Source organism: Megascapheus bottae, chromosome 32 (genome assembly GCF_031878675.1).
Source record: "Megascapheus bottae isolate mThoBot1 chromosome 32, mThoBot2.hap1, whole genome shotgun sequence".
NCBI lineage: Eukaryota > Metazoa > Chordata > Mammalia > Rodentia > Geomyidae > Megascapheus > Megascapheus bottae.
Window position 1 is genome coordinate 3,837,760 of NC_143540.1, and position 26,584 is coordinate 3,864,343.

The following is a 26,584-nucleotide window of genomic DNA, read 5'->3' on the forward strand; positions in this document are numbered from 1 at the left end:
AGAGCTAGCCTAGAGTGAAGAGTCAGGGACAGCGCCTCGTCCAGTGATCGACACATAGAAGTTGACCTGCCCCTGAATCACCTGCCTGCATGGTTCTGTTTTCATTCTCTCTCTTTCTCTCCACCCCCCTGCCCCGCCCTCTCTCTTTCTGAGTCCAAGCTACGAACTGTCCTGGGGCTTTTTTAAGGGTAGCACTCTACCATTTTAGCCACATCACCACTTCTGCCTTTTTTTTCTGCGTATGTGGTACTGAGGAATTGAACCTAGGGTTTCATGCGTGGTAGGCAAGCACTCTACCACTAGGCCATGCTCCCAGCCCCTCCCAGACTCTCTTGTCCAGGCTGGCTTTGAACAGCAATCCTCCAAGACTGAACCTCTTGTGTAGCTAGGATTGAGTCACAAGATACCTGACTATAAGTTCACTTTTTAAAAAAATGTCACCTGAGGGACCAGAAGTTTGGCTTAGCGGTAGAGTGCTTGCCTAGCATGTACAAAGACCGGGGTTCAATTCCTTGGTACCACATGCATAGAAAAAGCTGGAAATGGTGCAGTGGCTCAAATGGTAGAGTGCTAGCTTTGAAAAAACCCAAGGCCAGTGCTCAGGCCCTGAGTTTAAGTCCCAGGGCTGGCAAAAAAAAAATCCTACCTGACCTTGGCATTTATGGCCTTTTGGTTTCATGCTGGGTTTCCGCATCAAAGTTCAGCTGTCTCCCTGGGGTGGGGCTGGGGGGAAGGAAAGACCTGAGGGCCTCCAATGTTTACCTCTGAGAGGCAGCCGGTTAATGTACTCACCTTGGTGATACTTAGATAGGGACTTTAAATTTGGGTGTCTGACAACTTCCATGTTTATTTCTGCTCGTCGTGAACATTTATCATGTCCTTCAGTTGTGAAGTAGTAGTGGTACCTGAAACCTTATCACTCAATGCCATTATACCTTGTGCGTCTGGAATAATTGTTTATACTTCTATTCCTTCTATGTCAAGTGTCAAGCTTTCTATCTAATGCACTAATAAAGTTCTATTTTAAATCATCATTGTCATCATCTCAGTGTCTTGTACTCTTGCCAGGTTTTCTGCTCACAGCTAGTGTTCTACCGTATGAACCATGCCTCCCATACAGCATTTTACTAGTTAACTGGAGATAGACTCTTAGGGGTTGGCTTTGAGCCACTCTCTCTTCCAGCTACTTAGCCTCCTAAGTAGTTGGGATTACAGGTATGAGCCACCTGGGCCAGGCTACAACATTTCTTTTCTAATGCTTGTGTGATGTAAATTCAAGGAATCGGTTTAGCATGGATTTTCCTGTCCAGGCTGGCTTTAAACCCTGCTGCTCAGCTCTCAGCTTCCTGAGTCCTTAGGAGTTACAGACGTGAGCCACTGGTGCCAGGCTTGAACGATGCTCTTTTAAATATTCTTTAGCATATATCCCTAGAAATGCTTGATCCGATGGCAATTGTATAATGTGTGTGTGTGTGTGTGCACACGGGCACGCATCTGAGGCCCTAAGAAGAAAAGAAAAGGGGAAGGAAGAAAGGAAAAAAAGAAAAAGGAAAGAAAAGAGAAGAAAAAGGAAAGAAAAACAGCCCAGCACAGGGCTCTCGCCGGGCCACGCGGCAGGGCAGGCCCCGGGGACGGCACCCGCGGGGACCGGGAGGGTGCTGGCGTCCGCTCAGTTCTCGGGCCCAGGTGACCGAGGAGGACTGGGTCCGGTACCCGGCCGGGGTGGGGGCTGCTGGGGAAAGCGCGCCAAGCTCCTTTCGTTCCATCCTGGATTCTTCTCCTTTTTTTTTTAACGGACCAAACGTGGCATCTTCCGTCCTCCTCCCCATCCGCGCCGGCCTCCGGGCCTCCGGGGCTCCGGGGCTCCGGGGCTCCGGGCAGGAGCCCTGTCTGTCACTCAGTTTCCTTTGTGTGGGGGGCGCCGGAGACTCCCGAGTGCGGCGGAGGCCGAGGTGCAGCTCGGGGTGGGGAGGGGGACCCCGGAACTGGCACCCCGCGGCCCGGGGCCGGAGGGAGACGGGGTGAGTCGGGGGCGGGGTCTGGGCCGGTGGGCTGGACCGGAGGCGGGACCCCGGCCTCTTCCCGCGCACCCCCGATCCGGGGAGGGGTGGGGGCGGCCCGGCGCGGCCCCCTCCCGCCGCTGCCCGCCTGGGGACAGATATGCCAGGAATCCAGCGCAGTCCACACCGCCGGGGTTAAACATTAGTGTAAACCCGCCCCAGCCGCTGCCCTGCGCCCCTGCGCCCAGCGGCTGCCCTGCGCCCCTGCGCCCCTGCGCCCAGGTAGCCCAGGCCGGGAGGGACGAGGGGGGCCACGGAGGGCCTGGGGGCTTTGCCCGGAAATGGTTTGGTGGTCGCCCGCTCCTTCCTTTTTTCCTTTCTTCCTCCCTCCTCCCTCCCTCTCCCTTCCCTGCCTTCCTTCTCTGCCCACTTCCTCTCTCCTTCCCCCTGCCTCCCTCCCCTCCCTCCCTTTCTATGAAGTGTGCCAGGGTTTTCATTGTGGCATTTCCACACGTGTGTGTGTGTGTGTGTGTGTGTGTGCACGTATGTGCTGGGCCTGGGGCTTGAACTGCAGGTCTGCGTGCCGTCTCTGAGCTTGGATGCACAAGGCCTCTGGCACTTCAGCCACAGCTCCACGTCTGGCTTTGTTTTTGTTGTGCTCATTGGAGGTAAGAGTCTCACGCTTTCCCAACTGGGCTGGCTTGGAATTGCCATCCTCCCCTCTCAGGCTCCTGAGTAGCTAGGATTACAAGCCGGAGCCACCAATGCCTGGCTCTCCCTCTGTTTCTCTCTCTGTCTCTGTCTCTCTCTCTCCCTCCCATACACATACACACGTATACATACATCAGTAGACAGATACAATAAAAAAAAAAAATCTCTCCCAAGCTTGCAGGGAAGAGGAGAAGGCAGCTTTGAGCGGCTTTTCTGTGCCTCTTGGAGTGGCTTTGTCTCCTGTAACTTGAAGGTTCAGGGCAGCGTGAGTGAAGATTCCAATTTTTGCTTTGTTTTTAGTTTAGAAAGGAACAGAATCCAAGATGAGTCTGAGGTCGGTCGCAGGCGCTCCCTGGCTCCATCTCTTCCCTGCTGGGGCCCTGGGCTCCCTGGCCTATAGGACCGAGACTGTTTGCAAACTGTGGGAAGGTTTCCTTGACAGCCACTCCAATTAGTGTTAATGACATGGCTGAGTTCTCCCAGGCAGGGCTCAGCAGGCCCGGGGACGCTCACTGGCAGCCAGGGCAGGTTTGTCAACGTTTGTCTGGCAGCCTCTTAGTAACTGGCTGCCAGCTCCTCCTCCTCTTAGCTGCTTGGGGAAACAGTGAGGTGGTGGTGGTGTCTAAATGTTAATGTAAAGGGGGGGGGGAGAGGAAGCATTTGGCCAGTGTTGTGGATGTTATCTTGCACAGATTTTAGGTGAGGAGTGTTCAGAATCTCCAGGGATCATGTCCCTTAGGATGGCTCTGTCACTGGATGAGACGAGGGTGGATTTTCTCCTTTCTCCCTTCCCTTCCTCTTCCTTTCTTTCTTTCTTTCTTTCTTTCTTTCTTTCTTTCTTTCTTTGTTTCTTTCTTTCTGTTGGTCGTGGGGCTTGAACTCAGAGCCTGAGTGTTCTCCCTGAGCTCTTTAGCTCATAGCTAGCATTCCACCACTTTGAGCCACAGATCCAGTTTGGGAGTGGTTCATTGGAGAGTCTCACGGACTTTCCTGCCCCGTCTGGCTTTGAACTGAGATCCTCAGATCTCAGCCTCTCGAGTAGCTTCCTGAAGACTGAATCACCTGCATCCTGTGTTTCTGAGCCCACATGGGGGAAGCCAGCCACAGCTAATTCAGCCTGGAGAAGGCGGAGTCCTCACCCCTAGGGTGTTTGGTTTCCAGGTAACCTACAGCCCTCTCACTTGGCTTGTCTTCTGTCTGTCCTAATCAGGGACCGAGCAGGGGGCTGAGTCCTGTTCAGCCAAGCCTGGCCCAGGTACAAGGAGGGTTGGAAGTTTCCGGCACTGACCCTGACCTCCATTTGCCGTGAACTCTGTCATTCCTTGCACTTCATTCAAGAAATCTCAGGTACTGTGCTTTCCCTAATTTGCATGCCATCGTTATTACCACAATGAGCACCACAGCATCACCCTAATCACAGTCACTACCATGCACCACCGCCAGCATCATCATCACCACCGCCAGCATCGCCGCCATCAACCACCTCTACCATCGTGACCACACCATCCTCACCAGCACCACCCACCCTTCTCACCACTCCCACTGCCACGACCAGCATGCGCTAGTTTGGTGTAATGCACAAGCTCTGGAGTCTGACTGAATTTTGATGGTTCTTGGCCTCATTGGCCTGTGGCTGAATGACTTGGGGTGTAGACCCCTTACTTCTCAGAGTGATAGTTTGTAGATCTGCCAGATTTTGCCCATCAGAGCTACTTCCAAGGGCTGTGGGCTAGCCAGAAAGCATACCTTTCCAGGCTGGCACAGAATTGGCAGGTAGATAACTGGCAGATAACAGCATCTTCCTCCTCTTCCTCCTCCTCCTCTTCCTCCTCCTCTTTCTCCTCCTCCTCCTCCTCCCCCTTATCTTCCTCCTCTTCCTCCTCCCCTCCTCCTCATCTTGATGATTCTTCATTTTCTCCCTCAGATGCCATTGGTTCCTTTTCTTCCTGGGTCTTCATAGACTTAGTCTGGAACTTGGGTTTCCAGTATAAGTGTTGGGTTTCTGATATAAGCATTTTGACAGGGCTAATGGTCTAATGGTTGCAAAAGCCAGAGAAAGAGAATGAAGGGGTGGCCGTGGATGAGGCTCAGGCAAAACTGGGAAAGCATACAGAAGAAATGGGGTGCAGGTGAACAGCACAATGTTAGGGGGACATTGGGCCCCCACCCTTAAATGAACGGTAAAGAGTGTTCTCTGTGAAGGAGAAAGCGTAGGGGACAGTCAGAGAAGAGGCGAGGTAGCCAGGCATCTCACGCCTGTCATCCTAGCTACTCAGGAGGTTGAGAGCTGAAGATTGTGGTTCAAAGCCAGCTAGGGCAGGAAAATCCGTGAGACTCTTATCTCTAATAAGCTACTCAGAAAAAGCTGAAGGTGGTGCTATGGCTCAAGTGGTAAAGCACCAGCCTTACCCTGACCTTCATGTAGAGAGAGAATGGTGGCACATACTTCAGACCAGAGCTTAAATAGTTAAGTAGTGGCATTCTCAGGTGAGGACAGGAAGCAGGCGTCTTGTTACCCCTGCCCACAGCATGCCTGGTAACCTGCTGTTGCTCTAACATACGGCGAGTTGAGAGGGACTGTCCCCAAAGCTACAGCACAGAGCTAGGCATGGTGAGTCCTGTATCATCCCACTGTGGTTTTTATTTCTGTGTCTCCACACTGAGGCAAGGGTAGGCTAGGCTGTCTTCCAGTGGTCATGGGTACGGGGGGGGGAGGGGAAGGGGGCACACGGCTGTGTGTTATTGTTTTTCTAAGTCTATGATAGGGTAGAGCATTTGATACTGTCTGGTGGACAGTCTCAGGACCTGGCTGAGAGATTTGCACTCTATACCTTGGCAGCCAGGAGTCACGCTGAGCTCCCGGGTGGAGAGCAGGTGTGTGTGGGTGATTCACCTGCGTGGGCCCTGTACCCGGGCCCAGATAGGCATCTGTTAAATGAGCGAGGATGGGAATGAAGAATGGACTTGGAAGTTGGATGGTAAAAGGAATACTAATAGTCTTTTGTGACAAGAAGGCACAAGAATCAGTATTGAGTAGGTCCAGATGCATGTAAAACTGCGCTTGAGTTTGGCTCTCCAGACGTGGGGGTAAGACATCTGACCTCTCCAGACCCCACCTTCCTTGTGTGGGAAGTGGGGCTAATGATACTGCACCCACTCAAGTTTCCTCTGTATCCGTTTGAGAGCTACGCTTCCGCATTGTGCCACTGGGATTGGGCTCCCCCACCTGTCTTCCGTTTTCACAATCCCCAGACTGTTGTGTCAGCCTGGTGTGGGGCCTTTCCTGGGCCCTGTCGCCTCTGCCAATCCATATCTACCATTTGTTGCTCTTGGCTTTATTCTCCAACCTTCCATGACTTTTAATGTGGAAGGAAGTTGGCCTAGCAGGGAATTTGCCTCTTCTTGTCTTAGTTGCATGCTCATCCTCAAAGGTAGTACTTCTGTGCGTATGTGTGTGCGTGTGTCATGGGGCTTGAACTCAGCCTGGGTGCTGTCCCTCAGCTCTTTAGCTCAAGGCTACTGCCCTAGCCTTGAGCTAAGCCCCATTTCCCGTTTTCTAGAGGTTAATTGGAGATAAGAGTCTCAGGTCCTTTTGTGCACGGGCTGGCTTTGAACCTCAATCCTCTGATCTCAGCCTCCTGAGTGGTAGTACTATTTTTTTTTTGTCAGTAGTGGGACTTGAACTTGGCACGGACACTGTGCCTGAGCTTCTTTTGCTCAAGGCTAGAGCTCTACCGTTGAGCCACAGTATCACTTCCAGCTTTTTCTATGTATGTGATACCAAGGAATCGAACCAGGGTCTTCATGCATGCTAGATAAGCACTGTACCAGTAGGCCACATTCCCTACCCCATCTTGCCTCGGTTGAATGCTCAGATCCTCAGATGCACCACATGTATCTCTCCCCATTCCTGAACTTAAAAAAAAATGATACTGGGACTTGAACTCAGGGCCCCACACGTGCTCAATCAGGCACTTGAAGCACTGGAACCAAACCTCCCGCTTTTTTCTTTTTTTCTTTTAGTTTACTATTCATTCGGGGTCTGGTGCTTTTGCCCTGGACTGTCTTTTGACCGCCATCCTCCTCTCTTCCATTTCTCCAGGCTGTCTTTCAGCCCCTTGGCCAGTTACCGTGGCCTTGGTGGCACCCCACCACCCCAGTGCTCGGCCTCATGCAGTCCCCAGCCGCCCTTGGCAGCTCCGTCTTCGGGGCCTCCACCCTCCCTGCCTTCAAGTTTCAGCCTCGCCGTGGGAGCCTGGACTGGAGGCGCATCAGTGCCCTGGACGTGGAGCGAGTGGCGCAGGAGCTGGACGTGGAGGCCCTGCAGGAAAACATCAGCAGCATCACCTTCTGCGACCTGGGCCATGAGGCCTGCAGCCGCTGCGGGCACCCCGTGGACCCCACACTACTCAAGGTGCTGCGCCTGGCCCAGCTCACCATCGAGTACCTGCTGCACTGCCAGGACTGCCTGAGTGTCAGCATGGCCCAGCTGGAGGCCCGGCTGCAGGCCAGCCTGGGCCAGCAGCAGCAGGGCCAGCAGGAGCTCAAGGGCCTGCGGGAGGAGAGCCGGCGGCGGCGGAAGATGATCGGCACACTACAACAGCTGCTGATGCAGACCGGGGCGCACAGCTACCACCCGGTGAGAAACACCCCCCCCCCCCCCCCCCCCCGCGTTCTGCCAGGCTGCCAGGCCGCCCAGCCAGCACCCCAGGGTCATCTGAATCCTACAGGCTGGGCCTCACAGCCCTCATGAGCCTGAGGTTAGGAAGACTGTAAGTTCAAGTTCAGCCTAGGCTACAAAGGAACTCTGCCAGGCACTGGGGATGTCCTTCTATAAATGCTGTTACCAGATAGCTTTCTATTACCGGATTGTATTATGTTATGTTACCATATAACATCACCACAAGTATTCTTATTATATTACCATATATCACGGTGGGACAAAAGAAATTATGATGTTATATGTCTAACTAATGGAAGGCCTGGGCACTGTGCCTGAGCTTCTTTTGCTCAAGGCTAGTGCTCTAGCACTTGAGCCATAATGCCACTCCCAGCTTTTCTGGTGTATGAAGTACTGAGGATTAGCAGGGCTAGTCCAGGGCTTTGTGCGTGCTGGACGAGCACTCTACCATGAGCCGCATTTCCAGCCCCTTAAATTCTTTATTCTTCTTCTCTGCTTTCTCTTCTTCTCTTCTTGTGCTCCTCTTCCCCTCCCCTGCCTCTTTCTCCTCCAACCCTTTCCCTCCCCTCCCCACTCTTCTGCAATTGGGAGATTGAGCCCAGGGCCTCATGCATGATAAGCACATCCCTTTACTACAGAGCCACATCCCAGCTGCTCAAAGACTTAATTTCCAAGAGGCAGCCCGAGGAAGGGGCTTCACCCCCAGGGCAAGTTCCCAGGCTATCTCTGGTGATCACTGGGGAATCTCGAATGATCCCACCCCTCCCCGCTAACTGCTCCCCCTCTGTGCAGTGCCACCTGTGTGACAAGACCTTCATGAACGCCACCTTTCTCCGGGGCCACCTCCAGCGCAGGCACACGGGCATGGGCACGAGCACAGTGGAAGGTGTTGGTAAGGAGCCGGGGAGGCCCTGCAGGAGGACTGGGGCTGGGATTGAATGTGGGCTATGCCCTTCACTCAAGGTCAGTGAACTGGGGGCAAAGCTGATCTGTGACTGCTCAGGTAGGAACTCTACTGTACCCCTCACTCCCCTGTCTTGTTTGGACACCCCCAGGAAAGCAGAAGCAGCAGGAGAGGATGCTGGAGGAGGCCCTGGAGGAGCTGCGGGCCAAGCTCAAGTCCACCCAAGGCGAGCTGGAGGCCCAGCGGGAGGCAGAGAGGCAGCGGCAGCTGCAGGTGGGTGGGGCCGCAGGGTGGGCGTGTCTTCTGCAGGTGGGTGGGGCCGCAGGGTGGGCGTGTCTTCTGCAGGTGGGTGGGGCCGCAGGGAGGGCGTGTCTTCTGCAGGTGGGTGGGGCCGCAGGGTGGGCGTGTCTTCTGCAGGTGGGTGGGGCCGGTCTCTGTTGGTGGGCCAGAAAGCATCTGGAAGGCCTCAGGCCCCTCGCTTCCCACAGGCCTGTCTGCATGACATGGATTTTATTTATGTTAAATGAAAATGTAGGTTAGATTAAATTTGTGTGTGTGTTTTGTTACTGTCTTTAAAACCAGTTGTACAAAGGGGTTCTCAACAGACATCTGTAAGTACTGTGCATCCCTTCGATTGGTCTTCCTGAGTGTATTTTTTGGTTACCAATGGTGCCAGATATTGTGAAGATATGCAGAAAGACAAGTCCTTATCTTACTGTGAATGGATTAGGATGGACAACTCTTTGGGTCTCCATAGTGATGAGCCTGCATAGAGAGCTGCGTGAGTTTTCACGAATATTGTAGTGATATATTGTTCGTTCTTTCTTTCTTTCTTTCTTTTTTTTAATTGTTGTTAGGAAGTGGAGGTCATGCGCCAGAGGGAAATGGAAACGAAGAAAGAATTTGAGGAATGGAGAGAAAAAGAGCGAAGCAAATTTTATGCGGAAATAGACAAGCTAAAACAATTATTTTGGGATGAATTTAAAACAGTTGCTAACCAGAACTCTACGCTAGAAGAGGTACCCAACTTTCAAAAATTGTTTTATTTATTTAATAAAATCAGTACCAACATGTTTTCTTTGGAAACCTGCTATTTGTTCTCAGGATTTTCTTCCCTCTCTCCCTTCCACCCTCTATCCCTCCCTCCCTCCCTCCCTCTCCCTCCCTTCTCTTCTCTCCTCTCCTCTCCTCTCCTCTCTTCTCTTCTCTTCTCTCCTCTCGTTTATTCTTTCGTGTTCACTACTAAGGCACAGGGCCTGGGCTCTACCATTTGAGCCACAGCTCCACTTCTGGCTTTGTGGCGATTCATTGGAAAAAAGAATCTCATGGACTTTCATGCCAGAGTTGGCTTCAAACTATGGTCCTCGGATTTCTGCCTCCTGAGTAGTTAGGATTGCAGGGGTGAGCCAGCGCTCCTGACTGAGCTCGGGGGTTTGAATGCAGTAGAATGTCAGTGGACTGCAAGCAACACTCGGGGCCCTGTTTTCTCAGGGGATCCCTTGCATCGAGGTAGAGACGGGGTGCTGTCAAGAGCCCCAGGAGAGGCAGGTGATTTGTGTGATACTTGAAGTCATGTAGGTTCTTAGTGAGCTTGAGCTGTGGGGTCTCATGGCTGGTGTGTGGGGTAAGGTTTCTAGTCCACGTGTGTAGATCTGTGTCTTAAGTAAGATTCTGCCTGGCTTGTTTAGAAGCTGCAGGCCCTGCAGGCCCACAAAGTGGTGGAATCCCACCTTGGATCCCTGCGGGATGAAGAATCAGAGGAGCTGCTCCGGCAGGCCCAGGAGCTCCAGGCCCTAAAGGAGAAGCTGGAGATGCAGGTGAGCAACAGTGGTCCTCGGAGTTCTTTCCAGAGCGAGGCACCCCGCAAGACTGCTCTATTTTTGACTGTGTGAGTGTGTCTGTGTCTTTCCTGGGCCTAGACTCAGGGCCTAGATCTGTCTCTGAGTATTTTTGCCCAAGGCTAGGGCTCTACCATTTCAGCTACAGCTCTTCTTACAGCTTTTTTTTTTTTTTTTTTTTGTGGTCAGTTGGAGGTAAGAGGCCCCTTTTTGAATTGTGATTCTCCGAGTTCAGTGTAGGAGCTGCGATGACAGGCTGACAGGCGTGAGCCTGTACTGCTCTCAGCATGGCTGCTCAGTTTTGCTGTGTGGGTTAGGAAGGTTGAAAGATGCCAAAGCTTATGTTTAGATTTTTTTTTTTTTGCCAGTCCTGGGCCTTGAACTTTGGGCCTGAGTCCTGTCCTTGGGCTTTCTCGAGGCTAGAGCTCTACCACTTGAGCCATAGCAGCACTTCTGGCTTTTTTCTATGTATGTGGTACTAAGGAATCAAACCTGGGTTTTCGTGCATGCTAGGCAAGCACTCTACCATTAGGCCACACTCCCGCCCTGTAGATCTTTATACCAGTACAGATAAGCATGAAGGCAGATTTCTCAACAAGGCCGAAAGTGGGTATACCATATCCAGTTTGCCTGCTAGGTACAAATATGCACAGAGCAAGCTAGATGGAAACACGTGGGCTTCTGGCTGAACATCTTGGTTGCCATTTTTATCTTAACCCAGTGGAAAACAATTCACGAGATGTGACAAGTCTCCTGAATGTGAAGACATCTGGGCGTTAAAGGATCAATTTAGATTGAAATGTTGAGATAAGTTGGAATGTTTAGCAAGCAGTTCTGTCTGGAGCTAAGAAAATAAAAAGCTCTGATTTGTGTCACTTGCCAGTTTTTGTGGTGTACACACTCCTACACCGGCAGAGTTCATATCATCAATGTGAGTGTATTGCTATTTTCCTTACCTTTTATGAGTTTGTATAACCTGTAATCAACCCAGTCCTTTTATTGTTCTAGCCAGTGCCACCCCTCAATCATCAGGCACATTTCTCTTAGTCCACCACTGTCTTATTGTCAGAGAAAATGATAGACAGAACATTTATGGGGTCCAGATAATTAAATGATTCATCTTTTATTTATGGACTCCCTCATTCTGAGATTTGAGAAGGAAATAGTTCTGTATTTTCAGTGCTTTTATGGCCTTAAATTTTATGTTGAATGCTTTGACTTTGTGGAAGTTGTTTTGGTTTAAGATAAGGTATAACATTTCAAGTTTTTTTTTTTTTTTTTTTTTTTTTGCCAGTCCTGTGGCTTGAGCTCAGGGCCTGAGCATTTTTCTCGCGCTTTCTCAAGGCTAGCATTCTACCACTTGAGCCACAGCACTACTTCTGGCTTTTTCTATGTATGTGGGGTGCTGAGGAATCGAACCTGGGTCTTCCTGCATGCGAGGCAAGCACTCTACCACTAGGCTAAACTCCCAGCCCAACATTTCAAGGTTTTATACACACACACACACAGAGGTAGCTAGCTAGTTATTTACACAGTATCAATCACTGGTGGTAACCTATCCACTGACCACTTGAATTTTCACTAACTCATATTTGTCTAGGTTTTTAATTCAGTTTAATTAGTCTTTCTGTCTAATCACAAGCCAATACCATATACTGTCTTCAACTTTATCATACACACACACACACACACACACACACACACACACAAATATGTACATATATATTCATGTCTAGAGAGGGATCCATGTAACAATCTTTTCTTTTTTTTTTACCCCCATTCTTCCTTGGTGCTCATACTAGGGCTTGAACTTAGAACCTATGTGCTGCCCCTTAGCTTTTCCACTCAAGGCTGGTGTGCTACCCCTTGAGTCACACCTCTCCTTGTGGGTTGCTGGTGGCTCACTGGAGATAAGAATCTCATGAACTGACTGGCTTTGAACCAGGATCCTCAGATCCAGCTTCCTGAGTAGCAAGGATGACAAGTATAAATCGCTGGTTCCCAGCCAAGCTCCCATTCTTTTTCAGAAAACAGAGTGGAAGAAGAAAATGAAGCAGCTTCACAAAGAACAGTCAGCGGAGAGGAGAGAGGTAGCTGCCATTGGTTGGTCAGCGGGCGGGGTGGTGGGATGGTGGGGCGGGAAGCTTGTGACCTTAAGAGTCCCCTTCACCTCCTGTCACCCCACTCGTAGATGCCCATCAGACATTTTTGCTGTGGATGCAGGCCTTAGCAGCTGGCTTCCATAGGCACCAAGGTGGGTCAGCTGACCATGCAGTCTGTGCTCCGTGCTGCCCCTACAGGCCTTGTGGGCTGAGATCTGAGGATCACAGTTCAAAGCCAGCCTGGGCAGGAAAAAAGTCTGTGAGATTCTTATCTCCAGTTAATCATTAAATAAAAGCCAGCGGAGCTGTGGCTCAAAGGGTAGAGCACTGGCCTTGAGCAGAAAAGCTCGGTGGGTCCTTGGCGACAAGAGCCACATGGACTTTCTTGCCCAGGCTGGCTTTGAACTGCATTCTCAGAGCTCAACCTCCTGAGCAGTTAAGATATTACAGGCGTGAGCCACCGGTGCCTGGCTCTGGCTGTTATCCTGTAGCTTTTTCTGTTCAAGCGTGGCACAGCTCTTCTTGCTGTTCTCTGCTGCCCACACCCTGATCCCTGCAGACATGGGACAGACCCCCCCCCCCTTCCTCCTCCCAGCTGCAGGAGGAGAATGAGCGGCTGCGGGCCTCCCTGGCCCAGGATGAGAGGAAGATGGCCGCCCAGGCCCAGCGCCAGCTCAGTGCCCTTCGTGCCCAGCTGCAGGAACAGGCCAAACGCATTGCCTCGCAGGAGGACATGGTGGGTCGGAGGCCTGTCCCCTCCCCCCCAGGACTCCCTTCAGCCTCGACTTCCCCTGGGCTCAATGGCATCCAGCTCATCAGGGGTCCTGAAGGGGACGGAAGAAGGGCGATGGACACAGGAAGGAGGTTCCCCGGGGGCTGGGACCCTCACACCCGTGACGTGCTCGGCTGCCGGCCACACTTGGTCCTGGAGACCACGTTTCACCTCCTGCTGCCTGAGGGTCAGCCACAGAGCGATTCTAGCCCGGCCAGACTCAAAGTGTTCCTTATACTGTGTTCCTCCCAGCCTTGGTTAATCCTTTCTCCTCCCTCCCTCCCTCGCTCCCTCCCTCCTGTCTTCCTTGCTTCCTTTCCTCCTCCCTTCCTCCCTCCTTTCCCTCCCTCCCTCCCTGCTTTCCCTCCCTCCCTCCTTTCCCTCCCTTTCTTCCCCTCCCTCCCTCTCTTCCTTCCCGGGGGAGTGGGCAATTACTGGGGTTTGAGTTCAGGGCCTCGTACTTGCTAGCCACTTGAGGCAGGGTGGTAGCAAGCCTTGCTCAGGCCTTCAGATAGGCAGGCTCCAGGCCACTGGTGTTGACAGGCCTGTCGCCTTCCTGCTGGCCCAGTCTCCCCGCCGTGGCGCTGCTGCCTGAAACCCACTCTGTTCTCTTGGCAGATCCAGACCTTGTCTGCGGGGAAGGTGGAGGGTGAGTGTGCAGGGGTGGGGCGGGGGCGTAGCTGTCCCTGAGTGAAGGCATGGAGGACTGGGGACAGTGATGGAGGGCCAGCTAGGCCCCTGGCTTGGTCTTGTCCTTAATGGGGTTGCTGGCCTGCTTGCTATTTGCCTGAGTTTGTCACCCCCAAATCCCCTGGGGGTGACAGTCGTGTACCACCGTGCCAGCCCTTGAGTTAGATGGAGTCTCATGAACTTTTCTACCCAGGCTGGCTTAGAACTACCATCCCCCTATCACTCCCTCCCCAGTAGCTGCAATTACAGGCTGGAGCCATGGTGCCTGCCTTGCTTCTTTATTTGTGTGTTTATTCATGCAGTCACTTGTTTACGCTGCAGACCCTCCCTCGCTGGCGGCCCAGGCTCGCCTCCCGCCTTAGTCTCGGGCCGGGATTTGAAGGTGTGCACTGCCAGTGGTGCCTGGCTTCCCCGAGCATGAGGAAACTGAGGCAGAGAGAGGTTCAGAGTCTTGCCATGCAGTGCTCAGCCCAGGAGAGCAGTGAGCAGGGTGTGAACCCTGATTGGAGAACAAATTGCTCCTCCAGCCAGTGCTCAGCTGGGGATCAACCAGGGAGGACTTCCAGTGGGCATCCAAACACTCTAACCCTTCCTTGCTCTTTCCAGGGGTGCAGGAGCTGTCAAAGGGTGTGGAAGTGGAGGAGGACTCTACCGAGGAAGGTGGGGACCCAGTTTCTTGCTGTGGTTTACCTGGTGTGTGCTTCACCACGATCTGGACACTGGAGGCTGGGTGTAGGTTGCTGGGCCCGGCCAGGTAATAAGAACAGGAGGTGTTCTGACTCGCCAGTAGGGAAACTGAGGCTGGGAGAAGGCCGGTCACCCTAGAGTGCCAAGGCTGGCAAGCAGAGGAGGCAGGCTACAGAAGAGCCCAGGGAACACATTGCCTTCAGGGTTCAGCTGCGGGTCCAGACGCCATGCTCCCTGGCAGATCGATTGGGGAGGGCCAGGCTGGCCGGAGAGGGAGGGGCGGACAGGCTGACCCCAACCACCGTCTTCTTCCATAGAGCCGGACGATTCCAGAGACGACCAGCGGAAAGTGCTGGAAGCTCTGAGGCAAAACCCCACCTTGCTGAAGCAGTTCCGGCCCATTCTGGAGGACACGCTGCAGGAGAAAATGGAAGGCTTGGGGATCAAGAGGGTGCGTCTCAGAGCCCTCCACCCAGGCCCAGAATGTTCTCCCCGCTGGGGTCATTGCAGTCAGCAGCTTCCCCCTCACCTCCTTGGCCGTCCATCACCTCCTGGCCGGAACGCGGCCTCCTGGGGCTCCCTCCACGTTCCTTGCCTTGCCTTTCCCCCACTTCCTGTCCCCTCTCCCCTCCCCACCTCCTCTCCCACGTCTCTGCATTTTCTGAGCCAGGCCCCACCCCCTCTCCTTAGATGAAGGCCTTCGCTGGTGGCTGTGGGTGGGGCCAGCCCAGAAAAAGGTGGCGCTGATAAGTGTTTGAAGGCCCTTGTGTGTTGCCAGACTACATGTTGTCTTTAAAGGCATCAGTGAAGTCATTCTTACTGTTACTGTTATTGTTCTTTTCATGCCCAGGGTTTGGATTCAGATCCTTGTGCTTGATTTTCTTGCTCATGGCTGGCACTCTACCACTGAAACCATGCCTCCAGTCCAGCTAGTACACTTTTCAAAGTTTCAAAGCCTGCTAAGTATCTGGGGAGTGTCTGCATGAGCTAACAGCAGCTGGCTTGAAATTTATTCTTGAAAACAAATGCATCTTACTATTGATAATCACTGCCTTGAAAATAGCCATTTCATAGTTCAAAGAGTAAGAGACAGAAACCAAACAGCCCCAGACACCTACATTTAATGTTGGATAAGCACTGACTTGGGACAGTTTTCGACTTGGTTATGTAACCTTGGTCGCATGTTCAAGACTTGGTTGAATAATTTCCAGTTTTGAATGAATGGATTTTCATTTTGGATTCAGATGCCAGCCCCCCAACCCCCCCCCCCCCGCCAATCACCTGAGAGGCAACAAAGCTCAGACTTTTGCTGGTTAGCGATGACTTATTATTATTATTTTTCTCTAACTTAGTTTCTCCAAGAGTGTCAGCCCGGAGACAACCAGGCCAGCATAAGACAGAGCCAGCTGCTGGGCTCTGGTGCTCATGCCTGGAGTCCCAGCTTCTCAGGTGGCTGAGATGTGTAGATCACAGTTCGAAGCAGGACCAGGCAGGAAAGTCCATCTCCAGTGAACCACCTGAAAAACCCAAGTGGAGCTGAGGCTCAAAAGGGGTTAGTTAGCATGGCAGCTTTGGGCATCAAAGCCAAGAGAAATTGGCATTTGGTCTTGAGTTCAAGCCCTGGTTCTGTTACAGAATGAAAAGAGAAGTGACAAGCCAGCACCTCATCCCCCCGCGCCACAGCCCGCGCAGGGGGGCCAGGACCTGTGTATGCCCAGCCCACCTTGTCTGTCCCCCAGGATGCCAAAGGGATCTCGGTGGAGAGGATGGGGTACCTGGAGTCCCTGTTGCGCGCACAGCGGGAGCAGAAGGCCCGGAAGTTTGCTGACTTCCTGACTCTGAGGGCGAAGCTGGTGGAGGAAGCCACCAGCAGAATGACGCAGAGGGGACCCAGCAGGGCTGCGGCGGCTCAGCCCCACCGCCAGCCAGCAGGTAAGCCACGCACAGGCCTGGACGGTTCTGTTGCCAGGGCTGCTGGCTTTGAACCATGATCCTCAGATCCCAGCCTCCCGAGCAGCTAGGATGACAGGGGTGAGCGCCTGGCTCACCAGACTTTTTTTTAAAATTTACGTTGCAGGAGTCAGGTGGTGAGGACATTTCCTTTTGTACAGTGTCCTCTGCGCCCTCATTCTCTCCCAGTCCCTCCGTCCTGTCTCCACCCACGAGTTGTATAGTTCATATTCACCCGTGTCCAGTGTGTTCCACTGTTTTCACTCTTTTCCCCTTGAGTTTGGTGCCCTCTCCCGACCCCGACCCTCCCAAAGATATACACGTGAATTCACCACACAGAAGGGAAAGAGGACAGAATCGCCAAAAACTGGAAAAGGGGGGGGGGTAGTTCTCTTGTTTCCAATCTGGAGTTTTAGTATGTATATTATTTTATATAAATATGAAGAGGCATCTTTGTGTTTCTCTCCTGAAAGTGTCTTCTTTTGATCTGGCTGGGTGAGCATATCTTGAATTCTGTATTATTTGCCATTTTAGATCTCACTTCCACATATCAGGGAGAACACGGGTCATTTTGTCTCTGTGAGCTGTGCTCACTTAACATGATTGGTTCAAGTTCTCTGCAGATGACTTGATTTTCTTCTTTCTCATGGCTGGATAAAGTTCCATTGTGCACCAGCACCACATTTTTGGCTCCACTCATGTATTGTGGGGCATCAGGGTTGTCTCCATATCTTGGCTATTGCGAATAGTGTGATTGTGAAATGGTCGTGCAGGTGTCTTTAGCATATCCTGGCTTATCAGGCTCAGTGTAGAGGCCCGGGAGTGGTTGGCTGGGTCATGGGGAAGGTCTATGTTTAGTTTTTTTGAGGACCCTCCAGAATGCTGTCCAGAGTTTATCAGACTGTTTTGCGCTTTAGTTTACTTTTGAGATCCAGTCCCCTATTTTGGCCTTGGGCCAGCCTTGGACTGTAATCCATCTGTTTATGCTTCTTACATAGCTGGGATTACAGATATAGACTACCATGTCTACCTTAGAAAAAATACCTTTCACAGAAATCATGTGACGATCATAGAAATAATTCCTGAGATGCGTCCGAAGCGGGATTTGTCACGTAACAGTGCTGTCATTGCCGGGTGCCAGTGCGCTGGCTCACGCCTGTCATCCTAGCTACTCAGCAGACTGAGCTCTGAGGATCTCAGTTCAGTGCCAGCCTGGGTACAAAAGTCTATGTGATTCTTATCTCCACTGAACCATCAGAAGATGGGAAGTGGTGCTGTGGCTCAAGTGGTAGAGCACTAGCCTTGAAGAGCTCAGGGACAGTGCCCAGGCCCAGAGTTCAAGCCCCCACGACAGATAAAGCACACAAGCAACAACAGTAACAAAAAACCTATAAAACGTTCAGCAGCTGGCAGAGCAGTTGGTATCTGGAAAACTGTTCTTGTCAGTTGAAAATTCCAATCCCGATGTGTTCTGGGTGGTGTGGGCTTCGGACAGATGGCAGGTGTCTCTCTGCTGTGGCTGCCGGTCTTCATGGCTGGACCAAAGCTCTTCTCCCGTTAATCCATCCACCCCCTCTCATACGCCTCCCAAGGAGTACTTTCCTACAGACCGAGCAATGCCAGCGGTCACCTTTGAGAGCATGATGGCTTTTATCCCCTATTTGTTTTCCAGAAATGTTTCTTGATCACCCCCTGAATCTCCCCCCCCCCCCCCCCCCCCCCCCCCCCCCCCCCCCCCCCCCCCCCCGCCCTTCATGGGGGCCAATGTGGAGCCTGGAGGGGCTGCATTTAATTGCCTGTCTGGGGCCCCATGGAAGGTGGCTGGGTTTTGGTGGCCTACGTGGTCCTATGGTGACCCCTAGTGGCAGCAGGGCATTACTGCAAGGCCACTGATGGGTCCAGCTGTGAGCTGGGTCCCCAGGCTTTCCAGGCATCCTGAGTGGCATAGACTTGGACAACTCCCCCCCACCCCCACTTCTGCGGGGTGATCCATCTGTGTCCAGAGTCCTGCTCTGTCTTTCTCCAGCCAGCCCCAGGGGCCTGCAGGCACCCAGCGCCACTTTCTTTCTGTGTTTCTAGTCCAAAGCCAGCAGAAGACTCCAGTCCCTGCACGGACCCAGCTGAAGAGCCCGGCAGCATGGCCATCCGAGACAGCAGAGCTCCCGACCACCGTCCTTCAGAGTCCCCCAACCCACACGTCCCACCCCCACGCCACGCCCCAGAGCTCGGGGAACCTCTGCCGCCCCCACCACCCCTGCTGCCCCGGCCTCCCCAGGACTTGGGCTCAGGTGAGGCCCAGAAAGCCTCCTGCTCTCACTTTTTCCACTCAAGGCTGGTGCTCTCCCATTTGAGCCACAATTCTACTTCTGGCTTTTTGCTGGAGATGAGAGTCTCACAGGGACTTTTTCTGCCCCGGCTGGCTTTGAACCATAATCCTCCCGTCTCAGCCTCCTGAGGGGCTGGGATTACAGGCGTGATGCTCCCGTGCCTGGCCCTCTAGGCTTTTGGGTCAGACATGGACAGGGAGAGGCCTTGGGGGGGATTCCAGCCTGAGCCATCAAGACTCTCCTGCCATCCCCGCTGGAAAGGCTGGGGCTGGGGTGACCCCTGGTGGAGACAGGGGGAGCCACTGCCCTGGGCAAACCCAACAGGTGGGCAAGGTGACAGACTTGGCTCTGCAAGTTTTCCTTCAGCCCTGCGTGCCCTTCCTCCCCCCTCATGCAGCAGCACGTCCCCGTTCAGCTCAGAAGAGGACTCAGGAGGAGACATGGTCCAGCACGCGGCGCCCCGGCCCCCCAGAGCTCTCTCCAGGGCGGCAGCCCCGCCCCGCCAAGACCTGGGCTGGTCTGACACAGATTTCTCAGAGGAGGAGGAAGGGGTGGACGGTGATGGCCAGGCCCCTGGCTGGGGCTCCTCCAGTAAGTGGGCTGGGAGTCAGCCTTCTCCATGCTCCATTTCTCTCTCTCTCTCTCTCTCTCTGTCGGTTGTGGAACTTGAACTCGTGGCCTGGGGGCTGTCCCTGAGCTTTATTCACTCAAGGCTAGCGCTCTACTTCTTTGAGCCACTGCACCACTTCTGGTTTCCTGGTGATTGATGGAGATGTGTCTCCCTAGGGACCCACTCCCACCCCTGGGTCCCCCTCCTCTCTCCCGGGGGCCTGGTCAAGAGTCCCACCAGAGAGCTCTCATTCCCCACCCTGGTCCCCCTTACCCAGACACATGTTCCCCTCCCAGGGACCCTGGTCCAGTCCATTGTCAGAAACCTGGAGAAGCAGCTTGAGGCTCCAGCGAAGAAGCCTGCAGGTGGGGTCAGCGTGCTTTCAAGGCCCGGCCCTGGCCCCCAGCGAGCAGCCACAGCCATGGCGGGAGGGGCGCCTCAGGTAAGCTGGAGGACGGGGCCTGACCGGGCTGGGGTACTTTTTGTCCTGCTCACCCATTGGCCCCGGGGTCTCTGAAGCAGATGCTGCAAGGTGGGGAAACAGGCATGAGGAAGAAAAGTGATTTCTCTATTGCTTATGCATTTTTACTTCCATTGCATTATCAACGCCTCTCCCTCCCTTCCCCTTTCTCTGTCTCTGTCCCTATTTCTCTCTCTTTTTGGGCTCAAATTCAAGATCTCACACTCTCACTCAGTGTACTTGTTCAACTAGCGCTCTACCACTTGAGCCAGTCCTCTAACCCTGATTTTTTGCTAGTGACTTTAGAGTTGGCATCTCAGGGATGTTTTTGCCTGCCTGGGTTTGAACCACAATCCTCTGGGTCTCAGCCTCCTGAGTAGCGCGAATGACAGGCGTGTACCACCCGTGGTGGGGTGGCGTGGGGTGGGGGCTCATATGGCATTTCCTCCCCCTGCTTTGGTTCCCGCAGCTTTCTGAGGAGGAGAGTGACCTGGAGATCTCTTCGTTGGAAGATCTCTCTCAGAATCTGGGCCAAAGAAAGAAGCCAAACTCCTTGTCCCACTCTAAGCAACCAGAGCCATCCGATGCCAGTCCTTGGCTCTCTGGTCGACACAGGGTCCCAGCCTGGTGATTCCATCGTCATCCTGAGCCGGGAGGGACCGTTCCTCCGGAGGGACAGGAGCAGGGAAGGGAGCCCGTCCACTCTCTCCTGCCTGTACGTCGGGAGTGCAAAGGCCAGGCCCAGGGCCTTGTCTGGAGGGTGAGCCCTCACCTTGAGGGGACCCCAGTGACCCCCTAATCTCCATTGCTAATTACTCCCCCAGATTGCCACCCTCTGCCCCCTCCCGCTTCTACCTACACCTGGGAATGCAGCAGTGGGAGGGGAAGGACGTAATGAGGAGGCGGTGCCCAGGCACCAACTTCAGGTCAACAGTGGGCAGAGAAGCCAGGTCCACCATGGTCCATGGATTGGCACAAGGCTCAGGGAGAGGGGCTGGCGGGAGGGGGGCTCCTCCCGCCTAGAGTAGGTGTGATCTTGTTATCATCCTTTCTCAAAGCCTTGGGATTTAGGGGACCTCCCCCGCCCAGCACCCCCGACGTGCATGCACTCACAGCCCTGTCCTATTTTCCTTTTCATGTGAAAACACGAGTTTCTGATCTGCAGACGTGAGGCTCTACCAGCTCCATGCTGAGCTCTTTTCTTTTGTTTCTGGGACTGGAGGGGTGGTGGAGAGGGCCGGTGCCCACTGAGGTTCTTTGGGGCTCTGTTGGCAGAAAAGGAGCCAGGGCCAGAGTTTTCTTGGGGAATTACCCCGAGAAAAGGGAAAGGGGAAGGGGCCAGAGTGGGGTTCGGTAGAGCTGCAATGACATGTGGGTGAAATTCCAGGGTGTGCTCTCTCTCTCTTCCTCTTCCCCCCCTCTTCCTCCCGCCCTCCCTCCCTCTCCCTTCTTTCTCCTCTCTCCACTACTCTTTCTCTCATCTCTCCTCTCCCCCCTCTCCTCTCTCTCTCCTGAGCAAAGCAGCCTGGAAACCAGAAGATCACTTAAGAAGCTGCCAACGCTGGTCTTGTCGTGAGCAGGGTGGCACCTCAGGCCACAAAAATCCCACAGACATTTCCTCTGCGTTTGAGTGGACGCCTGGGTGGCCAGGTTTCCAGCCGGGAGGCGATGCACTCAGTCTTCAGACAAACAACGAGTTAAAACGCCAGGCACAAACGAGTCCCTCTGTTCACCTGGAGCCGGGACTGGAGCAGGGGCGGCGGGCTGTGCTTCAGGGTTCACTCTGCGTCAAGACCCAGCAGATTATCATTATTATTATCATTATTATTGGCCTGGGGTAGTCTTGAACCTCAGGCTTCCCACCCAGTCTCCTGATTAGCTAGGACTTACAGGTGTGCACCGCCCAACCCGCCCTGCAGCCTCAATGAAGCCCACCTGCTCCCAGGTAAAGCCAGCTAAAGCCATAGCAACCACCCTCCCCACCTGCCCGCCCAGTGCCCCGCCACAAGTGAGGGGAATCACCCCGCCTTATAAACCAACCCCACCACAGCCTGGCCAAGAAGGAGGTCAGGCGTCCCCGCAGGGACCCTAGCAAACACAAGCTTCCCACGACCTGGAGAAGGTTCTGGCACCTTCTCTAGGCAAGGAGAGGCACGGATAGGATCTTCTGGACTTCCAGCCTTCCACCCTCTGGGCGTGTACCCCCCAAAAAGGTGAGTCTGTTTACTCATGCTCACCTACAAGCCATCTGGATCTGGAAGAAAACCAAAACAAACGTGGTTTTTTTTTTTCCCCCTTGTTCTGTGAAAAATTTCCAGCGCTCTCATTCCAGATGCCAGGAGCCTGTATTTATTACCGTCTTAATTTGGGGGTTCGGAGCTGTGTTTATTGCCATGTTATTTGGGGGCTTGGGGTGGTTTCACGCCGTTTTCTGTTACTTCTGTTATTTTGGCTTTAGTTTTGTGCGTGTAGCTAATGTAGAACAGCAGGAACTGCTTTGTGGGTTCGGTGTGGTATTTTTTGGGGCCTTTGAAGGTCTAGGATGAAAGTGGGGCCCATGCTGGTTGTGGGGGTTAAGACTCTGGGGGGACTAAAGAGAAACTGAGTCATAACCCCAGGGGCCAGAGGTACAGGGCGCAGCTGTGATGGAATGTGGGGGTGTGGACACCCCAAAAGCTTTCCTTGGGCTCATGAGTTTTTTAACTGGGTGCAGGGCAAAGGGCAGGCACCCCCCTCCCATCCCAGTTTTCCATACACGTGCAGTGCCATTCTCTTCTGAAGTCCCTCTGCGGCCATCTTGGGAGGCAGGCAGGCGTGGGACACCTGTGAGCTTGAGCCGGGATTATAACCAGGCCACACGTGACCAGGCCTGAGAGCGTGAGGGAGAGAGAGAGAGAGAGAGAGAGAGAGAGAATGTGCGTGTGTTGTGTGCGCGTGCTGAATTCGGGGCCTGGCAGCTGTCCCCCTGGGCTTTTCTGCTCAAGGCTTGGCACTCTTCCCCCTTGAGCCACAGCTCCACGTCTGGCTTGTTGGTGGTTCGTTGGAGATAAGAATCTCCCAGACTTCCCACGCTGGCTGGCTTCGAACCTTGACTCTCACATTGTCAGAGTGCACTCGTGTCCACACACCTTCCTCTTAGACCCTCCCCCTTCGGGGTCCCCACGTGTCTTGTGGATTGGCTGTCAGGCACACCCCGTTGTTTGAGCTGGCTCCAGCTCTGGCCCTCTCGTCATGGCTGGCTGTGGGGTCGGCTGCCTCAGCAAGGAGGGCCTCAGACTTGCCTCTGCTCCCGAATTTTCCAAGGGGTTGTGCTTGTGCTGGAGGATAATCATATTTTCTCAAAGCCATCTAGCATTTATTTTTTTTTTCCACTTCTTGCAGGCTTGGGATTTGAACCTGGGGTTTTGCTTTTTGCTAGGCCAGGTGCCCTAACCATGTTCCTTTCTGCTTTGTGTCTGTTTAGACCAGGTTCCATTCATTCCCCCCCGGGATTGTTCTAAGATAATGATCCTCTTACCTCCACTTCCCCTGTTGCCAGGATTATAGGTGGCATCACTATGTCCTGCTAGCAAACCTCTCTCCTCGGCCCTCTCCCTTTCTTCCCCCCTCTTTTGTCCCCCCCTCTCTCTTTCTCACCCCCTCTCCCTCCTCCCCCTCCTCCCCCTTCTCCCCCCTTCTCCCTCCCCCTCCTCCCCTTTCTCCCCCCTTCTCCCCTCTTCTCCCCTCTTCTCCCCCTCTTCCTCCCCCTCTTCTCCCCCCCTTCTCCCCCCCTCTCCCCCCCTTCTCCCCCCCTTCTCCCCCCTTCTCCCCCCCTCTCCTCCTTTTCCCCCTCCCTCTCCTCCCTCTCCACTCCCCCTCCCCCTCCCCCCTCCCCTCCCCTCTCCCTCCTTTCTTCCTCACCCAGTAACAGGGAACTTGGTATGGAAACGAATTGAGCCCAGGGCTGGGAGCGTGGCCTAGTAGTAGAATGCTTGCCTAGCTTACATGAAGCCCTGGATTCAGTTGCTTGGTACCACATACACAGAAAAAGCCTGAAGTGGTGCTGTGGTTCAAGTGGTAGAGTGCTAGCCTTGAGAAAGCCCCAAGGACAGTGCTCAGGCCCTGAGTTTAACCCCAGGACCAGAAAAAAAAAAGGAATTGAGCCCTGTGTCACACGCTGTCCCCCCCCCCCCCCCCATAAGCTCCTCAACTATGGATGCATTTCCTTTTCGGTTTTATTTTTATTTAGTTATTTTCTTGGTACTCCAGAAGTATTTGTGGGAGGAAAGTGGAAGGTTTTTTATTTTTTAATTTTACTTTGGCTCGGCTTTGTTACATATGAAGCGGGGTCCCTGTCCACCAGCTCCTTCAGTGAACAAAAGACACTTTCATTCTCGTTCCTGAAGCAGAGGCACAAGAACAATGCTACACCAGACAATAGCACTAAGATCCACAAGTAGAAGCAACCGTGTGTGGTGGAGAGTGGTTGAGAATCCCAGCAGGAGGGAGCTGAGAACTAGAGCAGGAACGCCTGGCCCCGGTTAGAGATGAGGGGGTTAGAGACAAGGGGACTTAAGAGTGGAGGAAAGGGTTTTGAAGGTGGAACCTGGGGTTGGGGGTGGGGGAGGATGCCTGATTCCTCCCTGTGGTTCAGGGATGGCTGGGATCCACTTTGGAAGCCGTTCTGGAGTGGACCCTGCCTGGGGGGGAGGGGGCGGCGGGTAGGGAGGGAGAGGAATGACAATCTTTTTTTTTTTTTTTTTTGCCGGTCCTGGGCTTGGGCTCAGGGCCTGAGCACTGTCCTTGGACTTTCTCAAGGCTAGAACTCTACCACTGGAGCCTCAGCACCACTTCCGGCTTTTGTCTATGTATGTGGTACTGAGGAATTGAACCCGGGTCTTCGTGCATGCTAGGCAAGCACTCTACCACTAGGCCAAACTCCCGGCAGGAGTGACAATCTTATATATAAGCTGGGACTGCCCTTGGCTTTGGGATCCTTCTGCCTCTGTCTTCCCAGGGGTGGGATTATAGGAGTGTGCTGTCACTCCTGGCTGTGTTACTAGAGGCCAAGGCTTCCCTTGGCCCAGCTCTTCCTCTTTCCACACAGAAGGCCCAGGAACTAGAGATCCCAAGGAAAAGAATTTTCAAAGGTGCTTTTTATAAACACAGTCTCACAAGTGCAAGTTTATAGCGAGGATTTATTTATTTATGCTAGTACTACGGCTTGAACTCAGGGCCTGGGTGCTGTCTCTGAGGATTGTTTTGTTTTCTTTTTGCCTGCTTCCAGACTGGTGCTCTACCACCTGAGTCCACAGCCTGCCTTGTAGATTTTTACTGGTTAACTGGAGATAAAGAGTCTCTTCCCTCCCCCCTCGCAACCCTGGGTTGGCTTTGAACCACTATCCTCAGAGCTCAGCCTCCTGAGTGGCTAGAATTACAGGCATGAGCTACCTGTGTTGGCTCAAGTTTGATATTTGACTTGCAAAATATTCTTTAGGGTCAAGTTCAAGTTGCCTGTTGAACAAAGCAAACAAACTCTCTGGGTTCCTGAGGGCCCAGGGCGGCAGCTTTCATAATGAAGGAGGGGGGGGCTGGAACTGGCAAATACCTGAAGCCACCCCATGTGCCCACTCGCTCTGAACTTCTTTATAATAAAGGCTGCTCAATGTGCAGGACCCACTGGGTGGGGGGGGGGTGCGGGGGGGACCCAGCCCTGCCTGGCATCAGAGCAGCCAGGCCACAGACCAGAGGCCGGGGAAGAAGAGAACAGCAGCCATTCCACAGGAAGATACAAGTGTGTTTAATAGTTACATTAGGAAACGTGGTGAACACTCAGCGCCTGCGCAAGCGATGTGAGAGTGGAAGGAAACCTAGGGAGTCTCTCAGCCACCTGGAGCTTTGGGACAATCCAGGGATTGAGAGAAAACCTAGCTGACCTCACTCCTCCCATCTGCTCAGACTCTGTAGTGTATACAGCGGGGCTGGTGAGGGATGGGGAGGTGGGGGTGATGTCTGTGGCCTTGAACTCAACTCAGACCCTGACAGTCCTTCACCTGTATTCCTAGATAGCTTGTTTCCCTCTCATCTTTGCTCCCCCTCCAGTTCAGTGGTCTGGCTAGTTCAGTGGTCTGGCTAGTTCAGTGGTCTGGCTAGTTCAGTGGTCTGGCTAGTTCAGTGGTCTGTCAGGCAATGAGTTCGGGTAGCATGCACTGGTTTTGGCCTCTGACCACGGGTGAAGGTTCTCTGGAGGGCTGTGTGCTGGTCCCTGGTGAACACAGCTCTCGATTACTGACTGGGCCCTGATCTGGTGTGAATCTGACACAGTCTGTGCCAGTGCAGTGCTTGAGGCCTCTGGAAGGCTGAGGTGAGATTGGCAGACGCTAACAAAATATTAGAAATCCAACTGGAAATGCATCAATCCTGTCACTTGAGCTCCCAATGTGAGAAAAGCCAGGTCGTGGGCTGCGGGGTGATGCGTCATCTCGGCCCTGCAATTTGCTCTGTGGTGAGGTCGTGTTCATTTATTTTGTGCCAGTCCTGAAGCTTGAACTCCTGCTTTTTGGTAGTTTATTGTAACTGAGAGCCTCACACTGGGGCTGGCTTTGAACCTGGATCCTCAGATCTCAGCCTGAGAAGCTCAGATGACAGGCATGAGCAAGTAGCACCCTGATGCAATAAGGCTTTGTTAGTCAAGTTGGGGTTAAAGGAGGCAAACATTTAAAAAAGCAGAAAGTAAAGCTTTTGTTCTACTTTTTTTTTTCTCCAAAATTTTCATGGGGGTAAACTGGGGAGGAGATTATCGAAGGATCTATTAAATAGGAGGAGGGAAAGTGTCTAAGTTATCCAAGTGTCAGGAACGGAGTCAAGCCCCCA

At 53.2% G+C, this 26,584-nt stretch overlaps 1 protein-coding gene across 1 annotated transcript; it reads left to right on the forward strand.

Annotated features, from left to right (window-relative positions):
- Positions 1-3,924: 3,924 nt before the first annotated feature.
- On the forward strand, positions 3,925-22,286 carry Dzip1l (DAZ interacting zinc finger protein 1 like). Its single transcript, XM_090323218.1, is given in 18 exon segments — positions 3,925-4,058; positions 6,814-7,350; positions 8,185-8,284; positions 8,448-8,569; positions 9,154-9,315; positions 9,985-10,113; positions 12,162-12,224; positions 12,832-12,972; positions 13,627-13,657; positions 14,305-14,358; positions 14,703-14,836; positions 16,125-16,317; positions 18,415-18,499; positions 18,501-18,623; positions 19,060-19,253; positions 19,569-19,714; positions 20,202-20,492; positions 21,257-22,286. Coding segments are annotated over 16 exon segments (2,307 nt in total). The 5' UTR covers positions 3,925-4,058; positions 6,814-6,882; the 3' UTR covers positions 20,364-20,492; positions 21,257-22,286.
- Positions 22,287-26,584: the final 4,298 nt, after the last annotated feature.